Source organism: Crocuta crocuta, unplaced genomic scaffold (assembly GCF_008692635.1).
Source record: "Crocuta crocuta isolate KB4526 unplaced genomic scaffold, BGI_CrCroc_1.0 scaffold96, whole genome shotgun sequence".
NCBI lineage: Eukaryota > Metazoa > Chordata > Mammalia > Carnivora > Hyaenidae > Crocuta > Crocuta crocuta.
The window spans coordinates 3,898,682-3,924,222 of record NW_027531522.1 but is presented as its reverse complement, the minus strand read 5'-3'; the positions used below and the strand labels follow the sequence as shown (position 1 = coordinate 3,924,222).

General features: G+C 46.3%; 1 protein-coding gene across 2 annotated transcripts in view; it reads right to left on the bottom strand.

The window, feature by feature from the left end:
- PIP4K2A (phosphatidylinositol-5-phosphate 4-kinase type 2 alpha) overlaps nucleotides 1-25,541 on the bottom strand; it is a 182,203-nt gene that overhangs the window by 47,582 nt on the left and 109,080 nt on the right. Inside the window, exons 2-4 of one of the 2 annotated variants that reach the window (XM_077772485.1) lie at nucleotides 20,392-20,489; nucleotides 18,877-18,973; nucleotides 3,727-3,879 (exon numbers count right to left, since the gene is read on the bottom strand). In XM_077772485.1, coding sequence (XP_077628611.1) covers nucleotides 3,727-3,879; nucleotides 18,877-18,973; nucleotides 20,392-20,489 — 348 coding nt within the window. The remainder of the gene's footprint in view (nucleotides 1-3,726; nucleotides 3,880-18,876; nucleotides 18,974-20,391; nucleotides 20,490-25,541) is intronic. The other variant, XM_077772486.1, reaches the window with a different exon arrangement.

Sequence of the window (25,541 nt, the reverse complement as noted above, 5' to 3'; positions counted from 1 at the left end):
GTCATCAAAACAGAAAACAATGAAAGAAAAGAGAAGGGAAATGAGAAGTCAAAGGGCCAGCCCATGACCACAACCGTCAGAAAGGTCATCTGTTTACTCCATAGCAGACACCCTCTGGGAGGGCCGGTCCCGTCCGTGGACAGGTAATGTGGACATGCCTCGTTACTCATCTAGGCATGTTCCAGGCAGTTCCGAGGCACAGCACATAAGAAGGTAAAAGGGACGAAAAGCAAGACGAAATAGATGAATTGACCGTCGCCACTGAAACAGGAGACAGCAATGCATGACTCAACATAAATCCCAGAATTAGCGCAGGGCTGCTCAAGGTGGGAAGTGAAGCCTGATGTGCATCCCAAACGCCTCTGAGCATCCCTGAACAGAACAGAGAACCACATCTCCTGGATTACAGGTGACGCAGCTGGTGTCTGATCGCCCAGGGCAGCTACCCTGGGGCACGTACAGGACTGACTCGGCCCTGTGGAAAACTACCCACGGCTTGTTGGAAGGTGGCCTGTGAGGAGAGCAGCATGAAGAAGGTTCAAGTTCTGTCTGGAGGAAGCCAGGCCAGCACGGTGCCAGGGAGCCTGTGCAAATAGCACCCTCTCGGGCACAATCCTGTCAACCCAGTATAATCGCCGGTGTGGTTTCAGCAGCCTATGATGATGATGCTGTGCTTTTAAAGTCCTAGGAAATTCTGTGTCATACGGCTGTTTGCAAGGGTGACGTGTCTTGTGCGCCCGCCCCCTCTGTGGGGTGCTCCTTAAGACACCCCTATCTGATCTCAGTACCAAGAACAGCTCCTCTGAACAGCTGATTTGTTTGTATCTTCAGGCACAGCGGCTGTGTAGCTGACTCACTTGGTTTCTCTTTCCACTTTGGCTGCTAGGAAACCAGGGTCCGGTTACTGGGCCTCAGGGTCAGGTTACTGGGCCTCATGCTAGCAAGCATGCTGGTCACCACCACGTGACATTTTTGGCTCATCCCAGGCTCCGTTTTGTGCCTTCGCCCTCTCCTTCCCTCTTCTACCTTCCCTTTCTTCCCCCTGATTCTACCTTGTATTTCAAACTGTCTTGAAGGCCACCGTCTATCCTTTCTGGAATTAGGTCAAGAATACGTCTGTGAGGGAATGAATGAATGAATGAATGAATGAATGAATGAAACGTAGATGGGGACACGGAGATGCAGAGATGACCTAAGTAGCCATTTCCTAACAAGCTAGGATCTACATCTCCTGCCTTTCAAGTTCCCTTCCTTTAAATAAATTGTATTAACAACGGTGATTCTCAGTCATTAAGACAGTTTATATTTAAAAGAATGTTTCTAAGAGGAAAGAAAAATCCAGATATTGGCTAATTGAGACTTTTCCGGATAAAGAATATACCGAGAAAACAACAATCTCCTAGCAGTGGAGCGAAAGGAAATCCTGAGCGTTGTGAAAGCCTCAAGAGCATGTCAACAGATTTGTTTTGATCCCCAATGTATTTTAGGTAATACTGACACTATGTCAGATCTGCATGTTAGGTTAAAGGGACTACCCCAGAGAAAACGTTCTGAACAGTAATTTCTGTAAAGTCAAAAAATTCTGAACTCAACGTTGTCATCAAGAAGTTGATGCTTGAATTGCGTGTCACCTTTTATTAGCATGCTACCACAGTCATGTATCAGAAGAGTATGTTTTCACCAGTCACTTGAGGTATCACTTCGCTTTGAATGTTCTGAGACAATTTAGAGAAAGAATAAAAAGAATGTCTAAGGATGACATTAAGTTCCAGAGGGGGAGACATGAAATAGTAGACAGTTTAAAAGGTGAATAGTTAAAAACTGCATCTTCTAATTCAATGCATTCAGAAGCCAGTGCCTTAGCGTTCCCCCCTTCGCTCATGCTATCCTGGAATTTTAAAGTGTCCTTTATATTGTGCAATAGCATAAGTGCTGTAGAACAAGTTTCAAAAAGGCACAGATGTTATAAAAGATTTTTTAGATATGAAATAAATGAATTTACAGGCTGACTAATGTTTTTAGAAAACAAATCAGGAGCAGTCCCCAGTTTCCAGAAATAGAACACAGCTCAAAGACATGTACATTTCACTCCAAGCAGAATGCAATTGATCACACTTGCAAAGATGGGAAGATAAGCAACCACCAAGAAATAGTCCATGAGGTCAGAGCATCATGCATGACCATAAGGTAAGGAAGTTGATTTTTATTTTTATTTTATTTATTTAAAACATTTTAAAATGTTTATTTATTTTTGAAAGAGAGAGAGTGTGAGTGGGAAAGAGGCAGAGAGAGAGGGAGACACAGAATCCAAAGCAGGGCTCCAGGCTCTGAGCTATCAGCACAGAGCCCAATGCAGGGTTCGAACCCACGAACTGTGAGATCATGACCTGAGCCGAAGTTGGCCCCTTAATTGACTGACCACCCAGGCACCCCAGAAGCTGACTTTTAAACAGATATCTCAGAGCTCACAAGTCCAAACGAGCACTGCCATCAACGTAGTTGCCATGAGAGGCTGGTACTTAATAATGGTTCAGAATGCTTTGGTTGGCGCAGGAAGGGCCCTCAGCACTTTATTGGACTCTCTTCTGTGCTAGCCAGTCTTTCCCTGGAGGTATTTAGGGAACAAAGCAAGACTCTAAAAGCATGTGCGCACGCGTACGTGTTTTAGCATGTGGTTCAAACACCAGTTCTGAGGAGGAACACAGACTGTAATGTTATAAGCAGTGGTCGCATTCATGCCAGAGACTACAGCGTCTCAATATGATACGGTTGCTACTGTCTCGTGACTTGATGACAATGGTTACCGGCACCACATATTGAGCTCCTAAGGTATGGAAGACAGTGTGCTAAGTACCTGAGGTACATTCTCCCGTTTAACCTCCAGGACTCCAGAGTTAGGTGCTGTCACTATCTCCGTTGTACACACAAATGAAGAAACAGGTTCTGAAGTCCAGAAGTCACGTGGTTAGTAGGCAACAGGGCTGGGATCTGAACCCAGGATTGTCTGATACTGGACTGACTGCATGATCTTATTCCAAAGTAAAAGCCTTTTGTATCTCTGGCTGGGCCCTGAGAACAGGTGTTCCACCAGGCACACTTATGCTCGAATTTACGGAGATTGAGAGAGGGAGAGAGAGGGAAAGAGAAGGAGAGAGACAGAGAGAACAAGATGGACAGATTGCTGCTCCCACAGGTACCTTCATTTTGTCCCCAGGGGATCAAAAGTGAAAAGGGTTGAAAAGGAGGCAGGAAACAGACAAACACCCACTTTCTAAAAACCAAATAATTTTCTCAGACTGGGGTGGACCTTTCTGGGGCCAGGACAGGAAGAGACAGAGAAAACAGGACAGGATTTGGACGTATAAATGGATAAATCCTCGAGAGGTCAACACCTAATTTCTGGCATGGGTGAAACACTCTGAAATGTTGCCAAATCTTAAACCGAGTGATGTTAAAATCAGAACGGTAACCATCGAGGACTCTTATGCAGAAGAGGATTCACATGAAGAAATGGTTTATAAGTAACTAATGATCTTCCTAGTATAAGAATTCCTAAATGTTAACGATCAGTAATCTGACGACAGTAATGTTAATAAGCCCAGCTAGAGGAGATTTTTTATGCCAAAAGTGTTCTCGTTATTTCCCAAACTATATCGTTGGCCGTGGTCATAATTCATTGTGAATTTCAGTTAACTTTCTCAAGAGTTTCAAATAAAGAAAAATTACCTGGTGGTATTTCTTCAAGATGTTGTGCATTTCGGCCACATCTTCACTTGTGATGGTCTTGATGATGTATCTCTTGTCGTAGGAAGTGTGGAATCGAGCCCCACTGCGTGCCTGGGAGTCATTGGGAAGGGGTGCGCTCCGCGTCAAGGAATTCTTTCCCATTAGGATAAGTTCAGGGGGAGGAGGGAAGAGACCGGTTAGAGGCATGGCTTTCTGATTTGCAGATCACATGCTGTCATCACAAGCTTTCAAACGCCTTTATGTTTGGAAGCAATTGGTGTTAAGTAGGATGGCAACATTATATATTCGTAGTGACCCAACCTGCTAGTCTTTCAAATGTAATGCAGGCAGCTTGGATATGTACTGTGCTTCTAATGTCCTTCAAGTAGGCGGATCCCTAGATTTACAATCAAAGTTATTTTGTTCACTTTGTTCTTTTCTTTAAAAAAGCTTTTTGTTAATGTTTATTTATTTCTGAGAGAGAGACAGAGAGTGAGCGGGGGAGCAGCAGAGAGAGAGGGAGACACAGAATCTGAAGCAGGCTCCAGGCTCTGAGCTGTCAGCACAGAGCCTGACATGGGGCTCAAACTCAAGAACTGCAAGATTGTGAGACCTGAGCCGAAGTCGGACACTTAACTGACTGAGCCACCCAGGTGCCCCAATGTTAATTTATTTTTGAGAGAGAGAGAGAAAGCGTGTGTGAGCATATGAGCAGGGGAGGGGCGGAGATAGAGAGGGAGACAGGATCTGGAGCGGACCCTGTGTGGACAGCACAGAAGCCCAATGTAGGGCTCGAATTCACAAAGGGGGTCAGACCATGACCTGAGCCCAAGTTGGACATTTAACTGACTGAGCCACCCAGGCGCCCCAAATCTCCTGTTTTCTTAACCTCCAAGAAACCTCTCCCCCTCCCCCCCTGCTTCCCACACTGGTCACTCAGACGACTAGGATAACCTCTAGCCTCTGAGAAGTCTGGTCCCCACCCCGGCTACCTGTGCTCCTCCGTGTTGCCCTTCCTGCCCTGCCCGCCCCCACTCGGCTGCGTCTGAGGGGTTCAAGGGCAAAGACCCTTTCCCTCTCCAACTTCCTCTCTACCAGTGGGCGCTCCAGAGGCCCCGTGAATATCTAGTGAAGGGGACACAGATGTCTTCGCAGAGGCAGGTGATATCACTGTATCACGGAGTTTCATGAAAGAGTTCCTGTGTCTGGTATATTCAAGTCTCATTATCCTTTCCTTCCCTCCTACATGAAATGCAACAAGCCTTAGCTGTATGAGGCGGAACTATACTGCAGCGGCTGAGTAAGACCTCCCGAAGGTGCGCCTGGTGCAGAGGGGGCAGGCACGTGCGCATCCTGTCCCAGGCTGGGCGCTGGCGCCGCGGCAGTGCAATGTGCTGCTCGGACAGGGCGCGCCTCGATGGGGATGCAGCGGGAACACCTGTCAGGCGTACAGCTGATGCTGCCGAGGGGCTGAACTTGCTTCCCTCAGTTTATTAGAAACTGGAGAGAGGGGGGAAAATCGATGTGACTTCCAATGACTCTACATCACAGGATTGGGCAGTGTTAGGTTATTCTTAAGACAACTGAAATTCATTTGATAGACCGAGAGGGATGGAAATAATTTTCAGGATGAAAATGGCTATGTTCCTAAAAGGTTAATTCTCAATCACGTTGTTTTTTTGTTTTTCTCTCTCAAAAAATTCTCCTTGGTCTGGCTTCCTATGAAGAAGTCAGAGTGAATTCCCCCTTTAGGGGTTTTAAATGCTAGCAAAAAAGGCAGTCATTACTACGGGCTAACGGTCTCACATTTCCCTACCACAGAGTAACCTGCAGAAAATTATTCCAGATACCTTCTTTCGGGGGGTGGGGTGGGGTAGACAAGGGTACCCGTGTTCTGCAAAGGACAGGAATTAGTGGTAGCATATTTACAGATCGCTTTTCTAGGTGTTATAGATACAGAAGTCGAACATTCGATCACACGCTACTGGGAAGACAAAGGCTGCATGGTAAGGGCTTCTCAAACTTTAATGAGCAACCAAATCACCTGGGATGGTGTTAAAATGCAGATTCTGACCCAGCAGGGGTNGATGTTGCTGGGACAGCAGGTCTGTCTCCCGTGGGAGAATCCAGGGTCCACTGAGTGGTGGCTAATGACGTGTTTTGTGTGTGCCTAGTGTGTAAGGTCCAATGCGTTAAGTGTGTCATAATTACACCCTTCCCTACATGAACACCCTGCCTGTTATATTCTGTCCAACTCTGCTTTGATTAAAATGGGAGACTTTAGAGTAAAGAATTCATTGCATTCGCTGTTTTAACTCATTAAAGAAATCTTTCATAATGATATGTACAAGGCAATGAGTGGGTTTCCCAAGGGCCTGGAGCGATTCATCAAAGCAGTAACTCCTTAGCTCCGATGCTACCTCCTTTCAAATTCTTCATCTTCCCCTTCAGTTTCAAATACATTGATAATCATTTATTATGGACTCTGCATGAGCATATTGCCCATGGCTTCATCCTGATCATAACACTTCACGGATTCTAATCTTGATTCTGCCTCAACTCAGTTTTTCAATAATCGCAGGAGTCATCCATCCCAGCCAACACTGCCTACTTCCAGTACGTGTAAAGATTTTTTTAAAGGCTCGTAGGTTTCAAATCATCTGTGAAGGATTCACCCCGGAGGGTGAGTCTGTGTGTGTCCCTGGAGAAGGCCGGTCAGAAATGTGCCCCCATTCAGCAGGGGCTCAGTGATGATGCTTTAGGACATTCGGGCCGTGATTAAAGAGAAGGTGGCGAGAGTTCTTGGGGCAGCATGAAACTAACGCCTCCCTGATCGCAGATGGACTGAGGACAGTTTCGGCAAGGACGAGCGGAGGAGCAGAGGGGAGGGGGTCAGGGCTGTGTACTGACAGGACTCCCTGAGTGGCCTCAGTATAGTCCGCCACCCAGCAAAGCTGAATACGGAAATTCTTCAGTGTGCCCTGCTCTGTCCCAAAGGAAGAATAGACTGTAGAATCACACGGGATGGTTGGGGAGTTTGGGAGGTCAAGAGGAGGAAGGCCTGAGAGAGCAGAGCTTGGGGGTGACCTTCAAGGAGTCCCCGAAGGGACCCTCTATGGGTAAGTAATTCTCTGAACACAAGAGCATGACAGTTGGAAAACAGCCAAGAACATGATCCCAAACCATTCCATTTACAGGCAAGAAAACAGAATCCCAGAGAGTGGAAATGACTTGCCTGCCTCAGTTCTTTAACCTCGGAGTGGGATGAGGTATGTGGAGGACCCTGCGGGGGCCTCCCTCCCTCCTGGGCTCCAGGATCTGGTGCGCATCAGCCATGGGGCTGTGGATGCAGAGTCTCCCATGGCGACAAACGCCTTCTCATCACGACTTAGAGCATGAACGCACTGGTGCAAGCCCAATACCATCTTCAGGTTTGCAGTTTCGCCAAGTAAAGATAAACCATCGGTAAGAGCCTCAACACTCATGCAGCCCAGAGTCCTCAATGTATACTTTTATTAACATGTGTACTAATTTACCCTGACTNTAAGAGCTGTCTTCTCTCCAGGCAAGAGCTGAGGAGATGATGGATGGATGCGGAACAAAGCCTCAGGTCAGGGAAAGCATGTGAGGCTGAGCACCGGGCATAGAGTCAGACGATTCAAGGGCACAGACAGCCCTAGAAGATGCCCGGTGCTGCTTATTTCCACCAGTGCCACACACTGGGGTGAGCGTGCCAATCCTGAGAAGTCTTCACCTTTCTGACCATGTGGCGCAGTTCACTGTGTGTGTTTTAATTAGTTCACATGATCTGAAAACATGTGGGGGTTCTCATTCTCTTCTGGGGACTGCTCCTATCTGTACAGACTGCCCATCCTCTGTCTTTCCCTGCTTCAAATGGTCAGTGGTTTCTTGGCAAAGAAGGCCAAGGTTGGAAGAAGTAATCTTTCACTCCAGGAAGGCTCAATTCTGGCACACTCCCCACAACGCTACACTGGTGAGGAAAGAAAGAAATAGAAAAAGAAGTGAAGGCGAAACCTGCAAGCTAGGACAAGATTTTCACGGAAGAAAGAAGGTCTAGCTGAAGGCACCATTGAAAAAAAGAATCTTTCTAAGGGCACCTGAGTGGCTCAGTCAGTTAAGTGTCTGACTCTTGCTTTCAGCTCAGGTTATTATCCCACGATTTCATAGGTTTGAGCCCCTCAGCAGGATCTATGCTGACAGGGCAGAGCCTGCCTGAGATTCTCTCGTTCCCTCTCACCCTGCCCCTTCCCCGCTCATGTTGACTCATTCTCTCAAAATAAACTAAAAAAAAAAAAATTATTTCTCATCTTACCTGCCTGATTTAAAAGACCCAAGCCTGAGATGAAAATCTGATCTAACCAAAGGCCTAAAAAGCACCATTTCCAAAATAAAATATGTACTGTCAGGAATGCTCACCCTGACCTACCTGTCTATGTGTATGAGAAAGCTGCAGGTAAAATTACCCAATGAAATCTGCCTAGAGAGCTCTGCTCTCACTAGGGAACAGATTTCCTGCCATGGACAAAGCTTAGAGAGTTACATATTCTGAAATAAGGTGCCATTTTAAAAATTCAAAATCTGGGATTTTGAACCTCTCAGTTCAAAAGTGTGAACATGCAAAACAAAGTGCTCTGGGGATATTCGGGGTCAAGGTCACAATACAATATAAAGGCAATCCAGGGCACTGGGGGTGTGAAATGTCCCATAACATCTTCCCAAGTCTAGAAGCCATCGGAAGAGAATGCATGATCACAAACCTACTCAGTACACACTCATCAGAAGACTCTGAACATTAAAACCATCTCTCTGTGTTTATTCATAGTTCTATCTAGTTTGCTCATATTTTCTCAGGTTCACATTACCATACGTAGAGGACTGATGTTTCGAGTTCCAAACAGCGCTGGTGAGGAAACTAGGAGACGGCATAAACATGGCATTGGACACAGGAACTTTAGAAATCAAGACTATGAATTTGGACAAGTTATAAGCTCTTTGTGCCTCAGTTTCTAAATCTGTAGAAAGGTAATAATGATGAGGATGATGATAATACGAATCAAAGTTTGCCTGGGAGTTAAATCAGATAATGTAAAGTTTGTATAATAGTGCCTGGAATACAGTAGTACTCAATAAATGATAGCTATTGTTATAAATAGCGAATTTCAACTTGGAAGATATTTAGAGGTTCAAATTGAGATCGACAGATGATTCTGCAGGTTAGGAAATTTAAAATGAATGGCTTATAGGGGCGCCTGGGTGGCTCAGTCAGTGAAGCATCTGACTTTAGCTCAGGTCATGATCTTGCAGTTCAGGAGTTTGAGCCCTGCATCAGGCTCTGTGCTGATGGCTCAGAGCCTGGAGCCTGCTTAGGATTCTATGCCTCCCTCTCTCTCTACCCATTGCCCACTCACAATCTGTCTCTCTCTCTCTTTCTCAAAAATAAATAAACATTAAAAAAAAATTGAAGGACTCATAGAATAAGTTCTTCTAATTTGCTCTTGATTACTCCCGTCCCCATCCTGGCAAAGCCTCTGGTTTGCATCCAGTAAAAATCAAGAGCCACACACTCTCCATTCACCTTTGCAGGTTATTTCCTACAGCCCTCCATAACAAGCACTTATGTTTTTATGAAAGAACTCAAAACATTTTATAAAGAGCCTTCAAGTTGAAAATTCCCACCCCACAAGGTCTTCCTTCTATCCTTGGCCCCTGCTAACCTCCATCAAAGAGGAAAAGGGGGTGGGGCAAGTGTCTAAAGAAATAGAAAGCACAGGGGGAGACAGCTGGGAGAGGTGGGTGACTCCTTCTTGAGGAAGAGGAGGAGGGGAGGAAAGAAGGCTGGCTGAAGATGCCCGTGAATTTGAAGGAACAGCAGAAGCGGTTGGGGTTGGAATCAGGAGAGCCCAATGTGCAGGCCCTGTTGCCTCTGTTACCTCGAGGGAGAAACAAGAATAAAGGAGGGTGAGCAGGTGCCGGCTAAAGATGAGGGCTTGAGGAGAGGGGTGGAGGTTTGGAAAAGCAACCTTGGAACTGACCGTTTGGAAAATCACCTGTGTAACAGGCTGGCTTCCCATGAATCCACAATCCCATTTGATGAAGAGCCTTAAAAGACTCACTGTAATATTTAAAATATGAACTAACAGGGGCGCCTGGGTGGATCAGTGGATTGAGCCTCTGACTTCGGCTCAGGTCATGATCTCATGGTCTGTGGGTTCGAGCCCCGCATCCGGCTCTGCACTGACAGCTCAGAGCCTGGAGCCTGCTTCAGATTCTGTGTCTCCCTCTCTCTCTGCCCCTCCCCCGCTTACTCTCAGTCTTTCTCTCTCTCTCAAAAATAAACAAACATTAAAATATGAATTAACAGACATTGATACAGTGACATTGATACCACCACTGCCCATAACGGTTACTTACAGGTTCTGGGTCTCAACATACATGACAGAATAGAGTCAAAAGTCAAGGGCAATGAGCCCTCCCAACGCCCCTCTCCCACCCCTCTCTCTGTTGCCTGATTATCTGCGAAGAAAGTTGGACTTAATATCTCTAAGTTTCCTTCTCACTCTACTAACTGGTGTTCAGTAATAGTTACTGTTGTTAGCTTGTAGAGATGTAGGAAGTGGACAGTGATTTCCAATGGACAGTTGTTAGTTTAGGGGGAAATCTAATAAGTGGAAAACTAACTGCTGTTTTCTATCCTATGTTGTATCCTCTCTTCTATAGATTTGTTAGTTTCACATTATGAACTATGTACTTTTTTAAATTCACTTGTTCTCAATGGACATACTGTTATCACAACATCCTACCCTCAGGAAAAAGGCAACCAAAATCAGTGGTGGAGGAAAAAACAAAATCATATATTGAATATAAGCTGATCTTAAACCACGAACATTCTTCTGTCTCAATGGTTTTACTGAGCTATAACTCACACACCACACAACTTACCTATTGCAAGTTCAATGGCTTTTACACAGAGTTAACCATCACCACGGTGAATTCTGGAACATTTTCATCACCTCAAAAAGACACCTGTACATTCTGACAGTCATCCCCATTCTGACCCCTCCCCGGGAAACCACAAATCCATGGTCTTCTAGGTTTGCCTGTTCTGGACGTTTCACATAAACACTCCCACAGTAGAGAGGCATTTATAACAGAACCGAACTTTCTTCCCGCCAAGTCCCTGAGGTGATCGACTGTGCTCACTTGTAGATGCTGGGCTGTCTTTGGGCAAGTGAAGGGACATCACAGGCACCCTGTCCTCGGTCCAGTGCAGTGGACACATTACAGCCAGCGACTGTCACTTCTTGGGGTGCTCATAGGCTTGCTGGGAGTTGGGGGAAGAATGAGCTCTGACAAAAACGGAAGTTCTAGGGCAGAGCTATTAGAGGGAGGGCAGGTAACGATACGACAACTTAGTCCAGCTTTGCTTGGCTATCTTGCCATTTGGTAAGTGCGCCTTCTTTCGGCACCTCCATTTTCCACCGCCAAATATATTACTGATCTCACACAGCACCCCGTCCCAAGCCCTGACAGCTGTGCTTGAAGCTCTGGTGACATGTGAGCCCTCAGCAGGAAAGAGAGGAAGATAATGAGAGATGGAGCTCACTCTTCAATGGCCTTCTTGCGCTTCTAATTGGAAATTTGTTGTCATTTCCCTTCAGAAAGGGATTAATAGCGCCATCCCTCCTCCCCACTCCACTACGGTCTACACTGAAGATGTTTGTTTCCACAGCGGGAGGTCCGGGATTAGTGGGGCCCCCAGAACAGTGGAGGAAATGTAAAGGTCAATTTAATTAGCTCATTCTTACCAGCGATCTTCTAATGTCTCTCATGAAAATGTCATGGTTTAGTAACCGCTACAGGCCCCTGTGCATTTTTTTAATATCCAGGCATTTTGAACACTTCATTCCACTAGTCGTATGCATTTTTGGTCCCCACCCATCCCGTTTTGATACGGGTTTGCATTTCTGTTAAAAATCACGTACGGAAGGTTTTTATTTTTAATCAACAGAAAGGCCACTTAAAATGAAGCCTGCCGTGCTCCAACGTATAAAGGCCACCATCTTACAAAGAGAACGTGTCAATATTGCACACAAGAACCTTGGCGACGGTCATCCACTCGAGACGACTTAATAACAGACTCAGAGAGTTGACAGCTGGGAGGGCCTCAGCAAACATCACACCCTTCTCCCTCATTTCACAGATGAGAACACTGAGACCAACCAGGAACAAGTGACCGGATGTAGCCACAGCCACTGGTCACTGAAGATCCAAGACTCAAACCTGACTCCTCGCTCCCAGGATACATTCTTTTTCCCAACCCTCAATACCTGTTTCATGGACTTGAACCTGGAAGCCAATAGCTTCCTGCTGACAACTCAGAGTCATGATTACATGCCTCGAATCACAAGGCAGAAAGCCAGGAGCAAGTACCCAATGAGGCTGCTTTCTGGGTTTGCATTTGACAGATCTGAGAAAGCACAGATGGTCCTCTGACCTCGTCGGAGAGGTAAAGACCAACGTGCTAACTTAAACATCATCATCAAGGATTTATTAAATGCCCACTGTGTTCAAAGCCGCAGGGTAAGCTCTTTGGGAATTTCAAAGAAAGTCTGAGCTGTGATCCCAGGCGTGGAGTGGCTTTCATTAAAAAGGGGAGCAAGAGACATTGCAATTTAACACTTATCAATAATGAAACAACAGAGGAACGAAGGACCCAACAGTGAATGGTAATGACCAGGACACAGAGAGCAGCGCTGCAGGAACTTGGCAGAGCGCCACAAGATGTCCTTTAAGAACCTCAGTCCGTTAAGCATCTGACTTTGGCTCAGGTCATGAGCTTGCGGTTCGGGAGTTTGAGCCCCACATAGGGCTCCGCGCTGACAGTGCAGACCCTGCCTGGGATTCTCTCTCCCTCTCTCTCTCTCTCTGCCCCTCTCCCCCACTTGTGCACTCTTTCTCTCTCTCAAAGTAAGTAAATAAACTTAAAAAAAAAAAAAAAACCTTGGGGGGCACCTGGGTGGCTCCATCAGTTAAGTGTCCAACTTCGGCTCAGGTCATGATCTCACAGCTCATGAGTTCAAGCCCCACGTCGGTTTCTGTGCTGACAGCTCAGAGCCTGGAGCCTGCTTCAGATTCTGTGTCTCCCTCTCTCTCTGCCTCTCCCCTGCTCATGCTCTGTCTCTCTCCCTCTCTCTGTCAAAAATAAATAAACATTAAAAACTGTTTTAAAAAGTCAGTTTGGTAATTGATCGAGATTAAAATACTCCAGACCTTTGCCTAAGGGTCATAATAAGCAAACACAATGCCTAACCTAGACAGGCGCTCCCTGATGACTGTCCACTCCTGGTTGGGAGTCACGGCTCCTAACCCAGCATGGGTTCAATGTGAGAAACGCAGGCAAACAGGAAGCCTGAGTGAGTTCTCATGTGGGGGCAGTAACTGTTCTAATTCATAAGAAAGAGCAGAAAAAGCACAAGAAAAAAAAATCTGATGATGTTTGATGGGTCGTGAGGGAGTTTTCCTGAAAGTCAGGAGATTGTCCCATCTGAGAAGAGCACCTCTGGCTTTCACCCCAGGAGGAGTTTCTGTCCGACACGCAGTGTGAGGCCCACGGAGGCCCACGAGTGGGAGAGGCTGTGAAGGAGCCGGCTCGAGAGACAAGGGTCTCAACAGGAAGAGAAAGAGTTGATAGGGTTCAAGGAGCAAGTGAGTTCCGGGCGGTGACAGTTTTAAGTAGGTCTGTCAAGAGCCAAGCACCTGCAGCCAATCCCTCCCAGGCCTGGGCCTCTGCTCCTGACCCCTGACCCTGACCCTGAGCACCACCCAGGCCGCCCCACTGCATGACGACCAGCAAGATCACGTCCACGTTCAGAAGGCTAAAACCTCAACCGCATCTTCCCCTCTCTCCTCCCCCCTCCCCCAGGGACTGGCACCCCTGCTCTCCCAGCCCCTCAGGATCCGGCAGGTGCGTTGGAGGTCTGTCAGGTGTGTCTCAGGAAGCGGCTCTTCGTGTCTTCGCCTTGTCGCTGCCAAGTGCCCTGGCTTGTGCCTCTTCACTTGCCGGGATATTTCACAGTCTCTGAGTTTCATAATCGCCTTTTCCTGCCTTCTGTATGTGGCCACCTCAGTTATCCTCAGGAAATCCACATGCCGTCGCATCATTCCCCGGTGCAAAATCCACAGGGCTGCTCTGGGGCCGAAGAATCTGGCTCAAGTCTGCAGTCCGGCTGCCCATCTTTATCCCCACAGGTCCCCCCGCCATCCAGGGGCTGCGCGTCTCCCGCTCTCGGCTGCCATGCTGTGGCCCAGAAGGCTTGCTGACCTTGGTCTTCCCACCCCCCCCACCCTCCCTCCCTTTCTGCCGTGCATATCTCCTACATGCCTGCCCGGAGCCAGGCCGGTGCCGGGAGACACACTAGCCTCGCTTCCTGCCCTCGGACAGTCTAAATGATGTTTGGGAAATCCACGTTTGAAAACACGACGACGGGCTCTGTGTTCTGCATATTTTTGTTTTCCAAAGTTCCGCATACTCTGAAGATCTTAACACTTTAAAACGTTATTTTTAAACTTGAAACAAGAACATCAAAAGTTTAAGACGTTAGCTTTTAAAATCAATTATTTTTAAAATTAGAATTCTCTGTTACAAATACAAAGAAGAAGATGCATCCAATGCAAATAATGAGAGATTCTAATTCAGGAGACGCGGTAGGGGAAGAGTAAGCCTGGTATTATCCTCCACAGAGAACAAGAGGGCTCAGTTTCAATTATGTGGTGTGTTGAGGCTTAACTGCCTCATCCCTATCCTGTGGAACCTTCTGGTTTCTGGCGGGCAATCCTCTCCTGCAGCTCAGAAACTTCAAGTGAAGCCTCCCTTTGACTTCCCAGACCTCTTGTAAAAGGTACTGATACTCTGAGACCGGAAAGAGGGATACAGCTATTCTTGGAGAAGAGGGGAAAATGATGTTTGGGTTTCTATAAATCTCATTAGCATCGAATACAGAATCTGATACGGAATAGTTTAATAACAAACAACGGGGTGCCTGGGTGCCTCAGTCAGTTAAGCATCCCACACTTCGGCTCAGGTGGTGATCCTGTGGCCTGTGGGTTCGAGCCCTGCTTCGGGCTCTGTGCTGACAGCTCAGACCCTGGAGCCTGCTTCAGATTCTGTGTCTCCCTCTCTCTCTGCCCTTCCCCTGCTTGTGTTCGTTCTCTCTCTCTCAAAAATAAATAAACCTAAAAAAGAAAAAAAAACCAGCTGTCTCTAGTTTTAAAAAACAAACAGAAAGGAATCCCTTTGCTTTGCCTTCCCTTCTGTATCCCCTATAATACCTTGCACAGAGCCTGGCAGGCAGTAGGGCGGCCGGGGCCGCAGACAGAGAAGTGCAGTGTGGGTAACACAGAAGCCTCCATGGGGGGATCCATCTTAAAAGATGCCCTTTGTTGAAAGTATGGGAATGGGGAGTCACTTTGGCCCAACAATGAATGATCAGAAGACTATAACCCAACACTGCATGCTTTACAAACCAACAAAGTAATTTTAAAACACACTTATAAACTGGAGAAAGTTCTGAATCTGCAAGCACTGGACACACACATACACACCAACACAGAGGTGTGTGTGTGTGTGTGTGTGTGTGTGTGTTAAGTGATACTGTTATTAATGAAGAATATTCTAGAACCATTGTTTTCGAGAAAAAAAAAGTTTATTTTTAAAAGACATTCAAGAAACCCAAACCAGGGGAAAGACACAATTGTTTATAGCAGGAATGCTTTTCAATTCTTCTCAAGAAGTTTAAGTTTGCTGCTAGAGGTCAATTAGGTAGGCTAATTACTAGGTTCAACTTTTATCAGATTCATCAATACTGACTTATTCCAGGGGCAGGAGGAAGGCATTCACATACATGAGGCAGGTGGACACCATCCACCCATTTGATTGAATGTGAAGGTCCGAACACTAAATGAACCAGGCAGCAGAGCACCTGATTGTTGCATTGATTCAAAGGCGCTTGTCCAACAGGCAAGCACTTCAGAAAAATAAACACCTCAAGGAAAAGCAGAGCAGTGTGAGGCCTTGGTCCCTTCTTGCAATCCAGTGCCGTCAAAAGATCAGACACCAGGTCCAACTGCACTTTTCAAATCAGATTGAGAAAGGGTATTTAACTGGGTACTACATATGGCAACTGATATGCATTCCTTGTTCTGGCCATGAGAAGTGCAATGTCTGGGCAGGGGTGAGCTGATGTGCCAAGCAGCTGGGATAACGGCGCGGGTAGACCTGGCCTCTTCCCACCGCCGGGGCCCCCAGGCCCGGTTCGGGACCACAGTACCTCCACCTTCACCCTGGCAACGCTTGACGGCCCTCAGGGTCTGAACTCAGAGCTGGAGCTGGCACGACTTCCTCCTTTTTTCTAAACCAAGGAGCCAATGAAGTGGGTGGAGCCCACATTCACACTCGCATCATCAGTTTGAACAGTGGGGCCTGCCCCTCCCGAAACTTTTTTAAGAGGTAGAGACTTTGGCCTGGGGAGGAAAACCAGCACATATCTCTGGTTGACTAAAGTCACTCTGAACACCCACATTTTTTTTTTTAAATAGAAATATAGTTGCCAAAGAGAAAGCAGCAATTTAAATGCCAAAAGCACCGGGCGTAGAGAGGAAAGGAGTGGTGTTCAAATGATTAATTATACTCACACCGGTTCTCCTCTGTACTGATCTCTCCTGCTAAGAGCTTAAGAGATTTGCCAATTAGCTCCACAATCCTCCTCCACTTGCCTAATTTGCCTTTAAAGTTTGTACTCAGCAATTTGAACTTACTTAAATATCAAGCTTACAGAGTTTTGTTTTTAGAGGCGGGGAAGGTGAAGGAAAACTGGCTCATGTCTTGGTATTTTTGCAATGAAACTAGTCATTTTAGGAAATTTTAAAAACTACTTTCATCTACCACAGTACAAATTTCAGGCTGTAAGGGGTCCATTTTCAATCTCACTGGGCAGCGCTGATTATGGGAAGAAACATAAGGACTTCATTTTGGTTACAAATTGAGGGACTAACAAGATCTTGGAGTATAGGCCCTTAAAAGCCAGTTTTTGTGAAATGCCAGTGTAGTTGCTTTACTTAAAAAAAGGGGGCGGGGGGTTGCGCCTGGGTGGTTCAGTTAGTTGAGCATCTGACTTTGACTCACGTCATGATCTCACAGTTCATGAGTTCGAGCCCAGCATTGGGCTCTGTGCTAACAGCTCGGAGCCTGGAGCCTGCTTTGGATTCTGTGTCTTCCTTTCTCTCTGCCCTTCCCCTGCTTATGCTCTGTCTGTCTCTCTCAAAAATAAATAAACATTAAAAAAAAAAAGAGGAGACATGAGACTCAGGTAGAGAAGTTTCTTAGGACGTCAAAGTTGTCAGCTGCTATTCATTCCTTTAAGCCACTCAGTTTATTTTCATATGGCCTTTTAAAATGTATTAATAGTTCTTAAATAATGCAGAATCATAATGTAGAAACAAACCTTTTTTACTATTCCAAAGTTTATTCTTTAAAAGGGACTTATTTTTTCAGCAGTACATTCCAAGTCCAGGTTTGATTGAAGTTTTTTCTCTCAAGCATGAGGCCCAAACCTGAGCGCATGCCCCACCCCATCCCACTTCCCCTCCCTGCTTTCTGGGGCACACCCAACCCTCTGCTCAGAACTCACCTCTGTGGAAATCCCAGCCCCAGCCACAGAGGAGTCAATATCACTGGTAACCTGGCCAACATTGCTTATTCAAAACATGGGAGCTCGGAGGCTTCCTTATGCCTGAGTGAGCATGTAAGAAACTCTTAGAAACTTTCAATAATGCAGTAGGGCAGGGCGGGGCAGGGCGGGGAGGCCCACACATCTTTAGGAAAATGCACTACTAAACTAAGCTCCATTTGCCTTAGACACTCTATTCTTTAAGGGAAAATACGGGGAAGCCATGTCAATGTTAAAATTGTAAGGTCACGCAGGGGGCAATATGGCACCCAATGTACAATAAATTAGGATTTCTGACTTGGAGCAAATGAAAGAAAGTGTTTACTGGATTTGAAGGAATTTAAAATAAGTCAGTGCTCACACAGCAAAATGAATAGACTGTCCCAAAAGACTAGAAAGTAGCCCTTGCCTCTCTTACCTCAGACTTTCTGCTCTTAAAAAAAACCTTCGGCTTTTACCTATCTGACTGGCTATATTAAAATCAACCGATGTGAGATCCTTTCTTAGGAGAAATGACCACAGGTCAGCACTTATGACAGCACCGTGATCTTGATTTTATTTTTTAAAATTTTTTTAATGTTTATTTTTTATAGAAAAGGAGAGAGAACATCAGTGGGGGAGGGGCAGAGAGAGAGGGAGTCACAGAATCTGAAGCAGGCTCCAGGCTCTGAGCTGTCAGCACAGAGCCTGACGTGGGGCTCAAACCCACGAACTGTGAGATCATGACCTGAGCCGAAGTTGGACGCTTAACCAACTGAGCCACCCAGGCGCCCTGCCCCCATGATCTTGATTCTGAAAGTCAAATTTAAGAAACCCAGGCAAATATGGGCGGGACGGGGGGGAAGCAATAGTGGACATTTTTATGTGGTGGGTGCCAAGAACACACAGGACTGGCAGGCTCCTGCTGGTGCAACAGCCCTGCGGTCACTGGACCATACCGACCATGCCACGTCATGGGGCACGGGGCACAAGGCACGGCCTCCAACAAAAATGCCGTGAGTAAGAGTCAGGTTCGGCCAATTTGAAAAGCAGCCAATCAGTCAGAATAAAATTTTGATGATTGCTAAGTGGACTCTATAAATACAGGAAGTGTGAATTCAAGACGTGCGGACACACTAGCACAGGCTGTCAACACGCCTGATCGCTGGCCACTTCTGGTGGGAAGTGAGAGTATCACCTACAACTCTCGCATGTGATCTGTTCCAAAAGAACTGTCTTTTCCTGCCGACTGCACCACTAACATCATTTTGCACAGAGGCCACTGAGAGAACCCTTTATTTCAGAAAGGACACTGAAACATTCTCACATGAAATGAAGATTACACAATTGCTTGGCATGAAGAACATGTCAGTCCTATTTTCTATAGCAAAACCTATTTGAAGCAAAGGCTGCAAAAGCAACTCACCTGGAAATCCTGGTCATCGATGCCAAATCTCTCCCGCAGATTCCGGAAAACCATTGGGCAGTATTCCTTGAACTTGAAGTGGCTCGGCATGTTTTCTCTGAAACGGTCATAGTGTGGGAGAACGTTTAGATGTAGACTTGACTCTGCCACCGTCTAGTTCCACGCATAGCCGCAGTGCCTGGGGTCCCCCACCCGCACGAGGCAAAGTGTGCTTCACAGAACCAGCCACAACCCACAGTAAACCCAGGGGACATGGGGACAGTCTAACATTCATCTCCTCTCGCCACCTCTAGGGGCACCGGAACTATATGATCTTTCTAATCCCAACCACTCCTCACAGCTACTTTCCCCAAAGAAGAGGTAGAAAGATAAGGGGCCATGCAGAGGGAAATGGTGAAGGAAAAGCAAAGAACTTGGGGAGCCAGGGACAGGCAGTGGAGCGAGCCATGGACGCTCTCCCCACATTCATCTTCAGGCACTTGCTGCTTAAAGCTTACAAAACAACCCTAATTCTCACCCCTCAAACAACCTATTTTATGCTATATATAAATACCACATTCTAAATTGACACAGAAAAGGGGCACCTGTGTGGCGTCTGACTCTTGATCTCAGCTCAGGCCATGATCTCACAGTTTGTGAGTTCAAGCACCGTGTTGGGCTCTGTTCCNTCCAAAAACTAAATAAACTTTAAATAAATAAATAAATAAATAAATAAATAAATAAATAAATTCACATAGAAGAAAATCCCTTCAAAAGGTCAACTTCTGAACAGAACAATGGCCACATTAAGAAATTTCATAGCTAATCTTCACATGGGAGAGATTTCATGAAGGTTCATCCCACTCATTCAGAATTACCTCCTCCTCTGTGTACACGAATATACATTACACACCTCTAGTCGTACTCTGCACACCGAATTACACAGTTATCTGTATATGTGTCAGATTTCAACCACCTTCCTGAGAGCCCCCTGAGGGAAGGGCCTTATCTTATACTTCCTCCTCCCTCCCGCCCTCGGTGACAGCACATATTATAAGGTGCTCCATAATGACACCTAAAATGACAGTCAAATGAAAGAGAAGTACTCTCAATGCCCAACATGGCATACAATTACATGTTATCAAAAGGTACCTTAATTCTTCATGGTTCTATGAAGTAGTCCTGTCTGTTCCTATGACAGGCATTATTAGAGTTTTGTACATGATAGCGCAGGTCCATTGCTGCTAAAAATTCCAAGCAATTTACAGCTTCAAACATTTAAATTGTAATGAGAACATCACTTTTAACGTGTAAGATATTCATAGAGAACGATAAGCCATATGGCAAAAGGATATTACCCAACGGGGCCTGCTGTTGCTGTTCTGAAAATGACAGATGGTTATGTTTATCACAGGATTAACTTCATCAGCAAAACTTTACTCCCACCCATTGAAAAATAATGCGATGATAGAAATTCACAAACATCACGCTCCTGGCGGCCATGTCCGTCCCGGACACGGCCATACTGGTACTTACTTGTTAAAAAGGTGATTGTCCACCTTGATCTTTGAATAGGCTTTGAAGTCATCTGGCATCAACATAACAGGGATTTGAACATGGCTCAGTTCATTGATCTACAAAGATACAAAATAAAATGACGCAGGTTATAAATATCTCCATGGAAAGTGCTGGACTCGAACACGCATCTTAGGAAAAAGCCCGGGTGGACCCAAGCGCTTCCTGCCCACACCCTCCTCCTCCTCCCCTCCCAGATCATCGCTCTTGTGGCCTTCCTCACTCCCTCCGCAGGCTTCACCATGGCTCCACTCCCACTGCTCGTCTCTGCTGCTGAGCATTGCGCCCCCCACCCCCGGGGGGGCAGTGGCAAGGGAGGAATCCTGGAGTGCGAGCCCTCATGGCCAACTGTCCCTGCTTCTCCCCTTTATCTCCTCACCTCCCCTCCAGAGCCTCAGCCCAGAGCTCCTCTGATCGCATGTCTAGGACAACTTCTTCCCACAAAGAAAATACTATCTGAGAAAGGGGGCTTTTCAATTTCTGACATAGATCTCTGTTAAATTAATGAGTATGACTATTTCTTTACACATTTGGGTACCCAAAAATTCAACACTGTCATCCATGTGATCTTTACCTTTCTTACAGGAAAGAAGTATTGGGGCAGGGCATGACTATACCAAAAGAGAGGAGCCTGCATGAAGGAAGGGAAAGAGACCTAGGGACCCGGGGCTAAGTTAAGAGGGAGATGGGTTTGAAAGGGGTCAAGAACAAAAATAAAGATGTGGTTACAGGCAACAAAGGGTTGGATCAAGTACCGTCTAAGTTCCAGTCAATGGCAGGGACAGCTTTTGACATATAACTTTGAAAAAGTCGGGCTTTCTCTTGGTAAATATTTTTCTGTCTTGGTTCCCGAGCTCTACTTCCCTTATTGCTACTAATAAAAAACAATTTAAAGATGTGTCCTTCCGGTAAATGGGAGAGGCTCAGAAGGGTTCTCAGTTACAAGAACAAAACAGAACAAAGGGGGAAGAAATGAGCTCTTTGATAAAGCAGGGTGGTTAACACATTGCTGGGTTCATAGAATGGAGAAAAAAATCTTCAAGAGGCCTTCCTTCTCCTAACAGGAGTTGAATCCAATGAGAATGCAAGGACTCCCAAGCAAGCATGAATGGAAGGGTTTCTCTGAAGATAGCTGATCAGTTTCGACACTTAGTTGGGTCAAAGGAAAGCTGGGGAACTCAACTAAACACATCGACATTAAACAAGCACTCTTGAAGGAAGCGGAAGTAGCCTCATCACCTGATGGAAATAAATGCAAATGGCATCTGGGGGAAGAGCATGCCCAACACAGGCCTCCAGGAGTCCCACAGAGCCCGTTCAACCAAGCATGGCTGAGTGGGATTCCGCAGAAACAAAAATTGTTTTCAAGACTTCGGCTGTTAGAAGGACTAGATCCAGAAAAGGAAATGAAAGCCATGTGTAAAACGTACGAAGAAGAGAAAAGATAGGCTGGCAAAAATGCATAAATGATGAGACTTTCAAAATGACCAGTCAGGCTGAAAAAGGATCCAAAAGAACTTGTACAAAATGAAAACGATAACCGGTGACCCGGAATCAGAATCAGAACAAAGGCCCCCAACCCAGGGTTTTGGCACTGGAAAACTGGGCGCCTGGAGGGTAGGTCCGAGGGAGTTACCCAGAATGCCACAAAGAATGAAAATGTGATATATAAAGGAATGGTTCTGGAAGAAAAGAAAAGAAGAATGCTTCCAGCAGGGGGTCTAGAGCGAGCTTACGTGAAATCTTAGAGGAAAGGAACAGAGTATGAGGGGGAAGAGGTGGTATTTGAAATATCATGGCTGAGAATTTGTTCACAACTGATGGAAGTTACCCATCTATGGATACATAACCCCCAACGGACACAAAACAGTCCAAGAAGTCCACGCCTAGATACACTGTAGTTAGGGTGAAGACACCAAGAGCAGAGAGAAGAAACTTGGCCACAGGGAAAGACAGAACACGACGAAGGAAGGACAACCAGACTGACCGCTAACTTTGCAACAGCAAAGCTGCAAGGGCCAAAGATGGCGGCGGTCTGTCGTCAAAGTGAAAAACGACTGTCTACATAAAACTGTAAACTGTGGTAGAATATATATTTGGTCTATTATCTGGATTCCTGGCACAAATCTAAAACCCCTGGAATTTCCAGAGTGACAGGAATATCTTCTGCCGTTTGCAAGGTACCCTTTTTGCGCGTACCTGAACTTACGCTAACGAGGTGACTCAAGGTGAGGCCGATAGAGGGCTTTTTGCATAATGTTAAAGAAATGCCTACTGTAAAAACTGAGTGCTTTAGCAATTTTGTAAAAATGACAAGATGGAAAACATACATGCAACCTCTCAGGCTCCTTCTAACATATATATAAAGTGTTGGGCACTGCCGAGCCTCATACCTTATGATCAGATTAGATACCACCACCCGAATTTCCCGATCCACTTCGATTTTCGTGTGGTCTTGGCNAAATGGATGATTTGTCGGTTTTTTTTTTTTTTTTTTTTTTAAATACAACTCCTCGGCACGCAGCTTCCTAAAGATACCATGCCCTGGAAAGGACTGTAGCATGATCTGAGTTGAAATTGTGAACTCCCTCAAGCTAGTCATTTGTAGTGGTATCTCCCCGATGCTCAGTGTCAGCCACGTTTCTCTTTAAATTCTCAAATACCTGTGACAGTCCTGGGAAATTTGGGGCAGTGCCCCAGGGCACCTTGGCAGGGTTTGGAAAGTACAGATATAAAATATAGCGGCAGATGTTTAAAACAGCCAACGATACAATCCCATTATGTAATGAAATCATCAGAATAATAATCCCTTAAGAGTCACTGTAATGGATTACAACTTACAAGCACTTTACATTCATCTCAAACAAGCTTATTTCCAGCCACTAGTTAATCCTTAACCTATATACACTGATGACCTATCCAGGTAGTTTTCTTGAGGTAACTGCGTTTGTGCAGTTGTGCAAGGCCAAATTACGATTCAGTTCCTTTCAAAGTATTTCAATAACTTAATCAGACACCATTTTTAGCCTACTCTATATTATATTATTAAAATCTCCTTCATGTTATGGTCCATAAAACTGTATGAAACTGCCACTTAACAAAAATGCTATGCTAATTTTAAGAAAAATTTTTAAGTTTATTTATTTTGAGAGAAGGTGGGTAGGGGGAGAGAGAGGGAGAGAGAGAGAGAGAGAGAGAGAGAGAGAGAGTGAGTCCTGGGCAGGCTCTACACTGCCAGCACAGAGCCTGGTGTGGAACTTGAACTCATGAACTGTTGCGATCATGACCCGAGCTCAAGTCGGGCGTTTAACTTGCCTGAGCCACCTAGGCACCCCCATGAGCAGGCTAATTTTAAATCATATATTCTTTTCTATTCATTTCACTCAAGTATCTTAACTATGAAATAATTCTGTGTATCTGTGAAAAATGTAAAAATATGTATCTTTATACCAGCACTGGAATATCAGAGTTTGAAAATGAGAAATCAGAACCGAAAACCAAGTCTGGCGATGAGCACAATTAGAACAGAGCTGGATGATAAATCGGTTTTTCGGTATCTTGTGGAAACAGTAGAGTGTCCCAAAAAAACAGGAGGTTTACAGGGTGACAAAGGGCAACGTGAGGAATGATCACTTCACATCGCGTTCCCCAAATTATACAGAAAAAAGCTGGGAGAGGACATAATAAAAGATTCCTATCATGAGCTGGGCTCTGAGCGGTTACTGAAAAAGCAAAACCCAATCCAGAAGTAGGAGCAACCAAATCCCTGCATTCCCAGCCTCACGCTGTTGGGATCCGAACTGGCAACAGTATCTTCTTTAGAAAGAAAGCAAGAAGCGCCACCCGGGAGTGTCCTCTCTGGGCTGAGCACCGCACAAACTCCACGTTCACCCTCATGGTGCGTATAGTCCAGAACAGCACACACCTTAATAGAGAAAGTGCACACATGCAAAACTCCAACGATGACAAGTGTCGGGACAGGGAAGGACATGGGGCTAGAAGCAAGCAGGACAGAGCAGAGACGAGGGCGGGAATGATGGGAGGAGGAGCTAGACTTGAGCACAAGGAGGTGGGAGGTGGGAGGGGTCCAAGAAGTAGGGTCACAGGTGCAAAGGCCCTGTGGCAGGAGGGGAACAGAGTTAGGTAGAGACATCATGAGGACACGTGACAGGAAGGGGCTGAACAGCACGCCAACGAGGACGGTGCGAGGCGGCTGGGGAACTCGAGGAGAAGCTGGAAGCCGGGCAAAGCGTGGAGGCAGCAGACACAAAGGAAGTAGATTCTGGTGACCCTGAGCGGGTAAAGCCATGGACTTGAGTGACAGGAGAGACTGTGATTCCATTTACTGAGAGCATTTTAAGAGAAGAGGTCAGTTTTGAACTTGTTAAATTTGACGTGCTGAAATGCTGACGTCTGGGTAGGCACGCAGGCATGGGGACCTGAAGTTCCCAGGGGAGGCAGGGGCGGGAGACAAAAATACGCAGTATCTGTACACGCGACAAGAGCTCTTCCTCGGGAGTGAATGAAGGACGCTGGGGGGCAGCGAGAGAGGACAGGAGGGCCTAGAAGCAGTTCTGAAGAGCATCGGCGGTCAACGGCACAGATCAGAGGATGAGCCTGGAAAGGGCAAAGGGAAGCACGCTGTCACCTCGCGGACATGACGGAGGGAGGGACTCGAAAGCCAATGGGTGAACAGAGCTGCGCGCTTCCGAGCAGCGGAAAGGGTCAGCTGGACTGAGCAACCGGGGGCTTCGGCAACCTCAGCGTGAAGGGTTCTGATGGAGGTGGTAGCAATGGACACCGGACCGCAGCAGGTGAGACCCAGCTCATTTTTAGGGAGTCTAGGAGAGAAGGGGGGGAGACGCAGAGGGAAGAGGGATGGAGAAGACACCTGAGAACGGACGCTCCTTCCATGGCCTCTCCTACGGCGGGAGCTGGGGAGGGGGGTGCCCAGCGCACGTGGAGGGAAGGGCTGTGGGGAGGAGCCCAGCTCCTCTAACGAAGGAGGGAAAGGGAAGGGGTTGTGTGGACCTGGCTGAACCTCAGGGAAGACAGCAGTTCCCGTCTACTGGCAACTCTTCCCCGTGGGAAGGGGGAGCCGTGGCCATTGG